The 7,005-nt window shown below is 35.1% G+C and overlaps 1 protein-coding gene across 1 annotated transcript; it reads right to left on the minus strand.

Annotated features, from left to right (window-relative positions):
* Positions 1–409: 409 nt before the first annotated feature.
* Positions 410–6,564, minus strand: LOC146714401 (C-type mannose receptor 2-like). Its single transcript, XM_085452731.1, has 5 exons — positions 6,517–6,564; positions 3,477–3,586; positions 2,709–3,095; positions 2,213–2,560; positions 410–2,090 (listed from the first exon to the last, which is right to left on the minus strand). Coding segments are annotated over exons 1-5 (1,197 nt in total). The 5' UTR covers positions 6,519–6,564; the 3' UTR covers positions 410–1,740.
* Between the last annotated feature and the right edge of the window lie 441 nt (positions 6,565–7,005).

Here is a 7,005-nt window from a genome sequence, read left to right on the forward strand (position 1 = left end):
GGACTGTAGCGATTTCTCCTGACTGTAGCTGACAGGATTCATGTTTTTTGTTATTATTTGAAATGTGCAAAAAAAAAGAAGAAGGTTTGAATAAAAAATTACTTGTTTTTCAATACAGTTGTGTGGGTTTGAAATTGATCATGATCTGCTGCTTACTGGCTGCAAAAAAAATATCTGGCCCAGATAAAGTCCTCGGTTTGAAAATCTGTCCCAACTAACCTTTTAGTTGAATAGCCATGCCATAAGGGGTAAATAGTCATCAAAGGCACTATTTATTGCCAACTACAGGCTAACATATAATGCAAATGCAGATGTAGATCAATCAGCAGTACTCTGGATTCTGTGACTTTATCAAAAACTGTGTGGCAGACAGGATGTGGACCCAAATGCAGGACTCGGGAAACTGATATAAACTTAAGCATCTTTAATGATGAACTTCTACAAGATACAAAACCACCACAGATCAGGCACAGACAATTCAAAACAATAACTCTTCCAAAACAACCACAAAGGAGGAGAAACACAGTTATGCGAGAGCACGAAACAAAGGACAAGGAGAGACTGAGACAATAATACACAGCAGATAATGAGAGGAGAGGAAACAGGTCAGGACAGCTGAAACTAATCACAGAGGATGAGACAGGGGAAGTAGAACGAAAACCCAAAACACGAGTCACAACAGGATATCAAAATAAAACAGGAAATAACAAACACTGAGACCAAGACTCAAAGATATGAAGTTGACAGAGACAGAAGACAAACATGAGACTGAAGGAACAGAATGGAGCACAAAAGGAGATCAACAAACCTAAAACCACGAGGACGTCATAAACCCACAAAACACAGAAAGAATCTGAAGATCTTTGAACAGAAGCTCAGAATTAAAGACATCAAATAATCTCAAAGACATTTGTATCATTTATAAAGAAAATAAAAAGGAAATAACAGGAAGTTAAATATCAACAACCCAGAAAACACAACCATAATCCAAAGTTCAGCAAAAACACAAACGTAGAGAAAATCTAAAGACAGTCAAAGACTCGGGAACCATGACAGACCTTTCTACCCAATGATGTGTCTTCACGTCCACATCACTTCCTCTTTTGTTAATTTATATTTTCCTTTTAATTTAGCAGTATTTACATTTCAGAGTATTTCAACAATCACTCTGCTTTTACAGTATTTTTTATCATTGTAGTGTTTTTGTCTGCATTTCATTCACCTGCAACAAACTATTCTGTGTCTTTAAATGTCCGCTAGGTTGCATTGATCCACAGTAAACATGGAACATAACATTATACATTAAACTCTATCATTTCCTTGATGGCAGATTTTGAATTCACAGACATGCAAATCTTTGAAAAGCACAAATAAATATAATAGTATATACATATATATATATATGTGTGAAATTTTAAATTAATTAATTTTAAATTAAAAAATGTCAGCATCAGTATTGTTGTGTTTACATCAGTAAAAACACTATATACATACACAATATATTTCTTTTACCAGGTTATGGAATTGAAGTGCATTCTTTATTTTATATGGACATATTAATATAAATCAGTAAAGATGTTTTATTGATTATCAGGGTTTCAGAGTGACTTGCAACCATAGTGACTGAGCCTGACATTTGTCAAGAGTTCAACAGTCTTTACATTTGTGGCTATTTATCCATCTGCTTGTCTAATAACTTTGTTATATATAAGCATCACTAACTAAGTTTAAGTTTAAAACTTACTGTTTAGAACAAATGAAATTATACGTCTCATTATTCCTGCGACTGAACCACTCATGCTGTCCTCCTCTGTCCACGCCTGCAGACATGTCACACCCTTCAGTCTTCCCCTCTGTGGCCCACTTGTCATAGCAGACTACGTAGTCACTGACCCACAACCATAATCCCAGAGTGCATCTGTAGCTCAGTCCGATCCAAACATAGGGACTGTCAGCATCCTTGGCTGTTTCCTGGACCCATCCCTGCACCTCAGGGTTGGTGATAGAAACCAGCCCCTTGTAGTTGTTTTCACAGTAATTCAAGGCCTCCTTCCAGGTCTTGTTTTCTTTGATCAGGATCAATTTATCTGCTATAAAAACAAAATGTACAACAGACAACAATAACTACACAAACACATCATCAGTAATCTTCTCAGTAATGACAGCGGTATTTCATTTTGGAAAACAGAGAAAAACATTTGTACAAACTCACCATCATAACAGAAGAAGGGTTTTTCTTTGTCACATTCATCAGAGCTCCATTTTCCTGATCTGCTTAACAGAGTCATAGCACATTTCTTGTTGCTTTGTTCATCATTGAATAACTGCATATCCCAGTATCTGAAAGAGGAATTACTCCCATCTGACCACCTCCAGCTGTCTCTGAACAGACCGACCCATGCGGTAAACTTAGTCGTAAACAGGGCCTTCATTTCTTCTCCATCTACCTGATCGAGTCCACTGGCCAAGTCAGTGTAATGGGATCTGCAGTAGCTCTGAGCCTGTGTCCAGCTCATAAATGTTGTTATCAAATACAATGTTTTCTTGTCTTTCTTCATTTCTGTGAAATCAACAGAAAAACACACAAAGACATCCCTCAATTATTTGCCTCCTGAAACTCTACATAGTTTTTCTGAAATCACAATTATTTGATTTCTTTATGTTTTCAAATCACAATATTATAATATCATTTAAAATTATCTCCTCACCATCGTAGCAGATGAACCACATTCTAAAATCACATGAAACATCTGCCAGCTTTTTATCTCCATTATCGTATCTTTTCCTCCCACAGTTCCCAGGTGGCTCATTACCAGTTCTTCCTTTCAGATTCCAGCTGCTGTCATTATGAATGTATTCCACTCCTGGCAGAGACCAACGCCACGTACTGTTTCCACCTGTGTTGTCGTTCAGTCCAATCCAGGCTTCTCCTTGATTCTGTGCAGAGTTACGGAGTCTGCTCATGTCTGTCATGTCAAACACTTTGGCCAGGTCTGTATATTTCTCTCTGCAGTATCTCTGTGCTTCATACCAGCTCTTGTTTTCTTTAATAAAGTGGTACTCATACAGGCGGCATGTAAAGAGGCAACACTGACCTGAAATACAGAAATATGATATACATAAAAGTCTGAATGAAGAAATCAAACATTACAGGTTGAAACTCAAATAAATCAGTCAAACATATCGTTGAATTCCTTTCCAGGAGCTTCTTCAGTAAAATGATTATTATCCAGCTAACATGTCAAGAAGACAGACTGACTTATAAACAGCAAAAGAAAAAAAAAGTGCTGATACAAGAAACTAATCATCCCATCATCATATCAAAATTAGATGATGGATAAAAGCTTTGCTTGATAAAGATGGATCTATATTCAGTGGATGTATTGGTAGAAATATTGCAAATCTTTAATGAATTATCATTAATCTGTAGATACTTTAGATTAAAAACAGTACATTTGGTGAAACAATCCACTTACCCATCAGAATAAGCAGATACAGACGCCACTGCATCTTTGATCTGACAGATGAAAGTGATGTTTTATTGCTCAAGGAAACAAAGATTTGAACCAAACTTCTTCGATGGACCCTTTATGTCAGGAAAGAAAAAAATTGATTAATATATGATGATAGGAAATATCACAGGTAAACTTACATGTTATAATTTATTCTCTACAGTAAAGAGAGCTCTTTTTGTCCTGGTCAGGATTTGAATATTAAAATACGAGCGTGTGACTATTTTCGCTGAAAGAATGATTGAATTGAATTGAAAGGGGTCATTTACAAATACAATTCAAAGATGTTTATGAGCAATCAGGAAAACATGGCAAAAAAGCACTGCACTGCTAGCTGTCCAAGAAGCAAGAACATATAAGTAAGTAAGTAAGTAAAGTTTATTTATTAAGTGCTTTTCACAGACAGGCAGTCACAAAGAGCTGTACACAAATATTAAAATAAACAATAGAATCAATAGACATTATACACAATGTAAAAGATCAAATGTAAATAATGTAAAGAATATAAAATACGTAGATCAACAAAAGGCATATAAACATGTTGTCCTTATTTGTGTTGCTCAATAACTTCATCCATCATCTTAAACTGGGTGTGAGGCACAGGGAGAACGTGATCTACTCAATAATGAGAATATATCACAGCTTCAGCTGCAGCTAGTAAGATATCTACTCATTTTTAATCCAAACTCCACATAAAAGTAACTTTTTACTGAGCAAACAAGTCTGTCTAGGTACAATAATACTTTATATACACTTGCTCTGGATGTTATCAGCCCCATAGAGATGACCCCCATGACATAATATGATGTTTATAACAATAACTTAAACTCTAGGTTTGACCACTTTCACTTACTCAGCTACAGCCGATCAACTAATTGAAGATTATTGAATCAAAAACATAAACAGTGCTCATAATATATAATGTTACCATCCATCCTCTTAACCACTTGTCCAACTCAGCCTGGAGCTTATTCCAGCTGTTTGTGTGAGAGGCTGCTTATGTTTATTTCCATTTTATTATATATTTTATTATATAAAAAGTGTCTGTTTTCAAAACTTGAGTAATTTTAATACATTTGTGTATTGATGCAAATTAGATGAGATTCTAAGTCTACTTCTGCTTTTAGTTGTAAACACATCCTGTGCCGTGAGTGGGAAACAAATATCATGCTCAATGAAAAGGTGACTCTCATTGTGCATATAGACTTTGATACTGTCAGGTTATCACACTTCATTTTTTATTTTTTACCTAATTTGTCTGAAAAACTGTGAATATTAGTTGAACTTCTGTTTTCTGTAAACACACACCAGGTGCAATCTGCTTTTGTTGAACTGCTATATAAAAGCACACACCAAGAGATGTGATGCTACATTACAGTATTTGCTGTTGTTGTTGTTGTACAGTCCAATCCAGGCTTCTCCTTGATTCTGTGTGTAGTTACAAAGTCTGATCATGTCTGTCCTGTCAAACACTCAGGTCTGTGTAATGTTCAGCACACATAAACAAGCAGCACTGACCTACAACTGAAGACATTGCTTTCAATAATTTTGCTAATTAAGGCAATCTGATTGTCAGCAATCTGATAAATCATGAACTCAATTCATCAAATGGGGCCATAAATGAGCCACAAGATTCATAAATAGTCTCAGTAGTCTAAATGTTTTCATGAAACCAGCTGAAATAGAGCTGATACGTTAAAAAAAAAGGAATAAAGTGGAACCCTGGTTAACATAGCCTGTTAGTAAAAACAGTCATAAGAAATATATTACAGGCGATAAATAGTCAATAAATAGGTCATAATGGTTACAAAAGTCATTTAAAAACATCAGCAATGATATAATTCATGGTATAGGATTTCATTTGTTTAAAAACATGTTAAAAGGTTAAAAACTTGCTAATTCATGGTGTTTTTATGTTAATTCAGGTAAAATGGCTAAAATATGTGTTCAGAGTCTTATTGTGAAAGGGCACGCTGCAGCGTGACTCCTGTGACCAGCCACACCCAATCAGGTTGTTCACAGTGGTTCCCAAACCACTGTGTTATGTAGTGTGTGTGTCAACTGTCTTTACAAAATAACAAGCCGGCAATTTAAACTTATTATCAGGTATGTGGTCTTTATTACACGCTACACTCATTACTACTCTAGTAGTCGAACCTAACTGGTCCTAGTTTACTGTAACAACTCCAGAAGTGTTGCAAAAGTAGAACTGGGGCCATGGAGCATGAACCACCAGTCAGAATAAATAGAAATAAACTCCACAGCATCTTTTATATCAGATATATTTGAGCTGACAGAGACAGTTTGGTAACAACCACAATCAAAACGATCAACACAGAAACATATTTATTTTAATCTATTTTTTTTCCCAAATTAGGCCCTGTTTTTATTTGATAAGGCATTTATAATAGAGGTAATATAAAATAACTGAAATACTTTAAAGTCTCTCCACACATTACAGTACATAAGCCGCCCAGCATAACATAGAAATAAAGAAAGGAGGAGGACAGAGGGAAAGAATAGAAAAGAGCTGCAGCTAAATGCTTGTAAATTAGTGCCAAATGCCAGTTTAATGTTCCTGTAATATTTCAGTTTTTCATACTTACACATGATGGTTAAATATAAAGATAATCCTTTGAAAAGTTCTTTTTTTTGTTTTTTCTTTTTTGTTAAAGCAGTGCAGACTCCCTTTGTGATTTGGTCTGATCCTGTGTTTTTGTGCTAATCATGAGTGAAACTTTATCCACAATCAGTCCTAAATTTTAGCTTTTTTAGTCGTCCATATTAGATGAGGGTAGTGGAAAAATATAAGTGCTCAGTTGTACTAAAGAAATTACTCATGTAAAATATTTTAGTTTTTATATGTGGTCAAAGAATATAAATTCATTAATTTTAATGTTTGAATCATATTAAGACCAAAAAATAGAAACACTGTCAGAAATGCTGAGTAATGACATCATCTACACTCGATCTGTGCATATTACTTAAGAAAGTTTAAACTTACATCTGGTTAGTTCTCTCCTTGATGTCTCTCCTCAGTGTGTTCGTAAAGACTGCTGTCAAAAGCAGGTTGTATGCGACACTAACACAGAGATCTTGTTTGCCAAAGGTCAGGATTTGAATATTGAAATATTCCAGCAGAATGATCCAGTGTGTATGTCAGATATGAAACAGGGATTTTATGTAATCATGTGGAAAACAGAAATATAACACTCACTGTTGAATATCGAACGAGCAAGAGCAGGAAGAGGAAAGAAAATGTATAACTACACATAAATCTTTCCCATTTATAGTTCAATGCTCCAGGTTAAATTCAATGTTCAGTGACACTGTTAGAGTTTTCTGTTAAATGATGAGACACGATGACACAAAGGAGGTAAGAACAGTAAATACTAAACTCAAAACTGAAAACGAAACACATAAAACTAAGTGTCTCTTACAGCACAGAAATGGCAGATTCAAAAATACAATATAGGACTGGTTCCCTATGAAA

The sequence above is a fragment of the Copadichromis virginalis genome, linkage group LG3 (genome assembly GCF_057382275.1).
Source record: "Copadichromis virginalis isolate Kocher_CV1m ecotype Utaka linkage group LG3, C_Virginalis_male_GT1.1, whole genome shotgun sequence".
NCBI classification, from domain to species: domain Eukaryota; kingdom Metazoa; phylum Chordata; class Actinopteri; order Cichliformes; family Cichlidae; genus Copadichromis; species Copadichromis virginalis.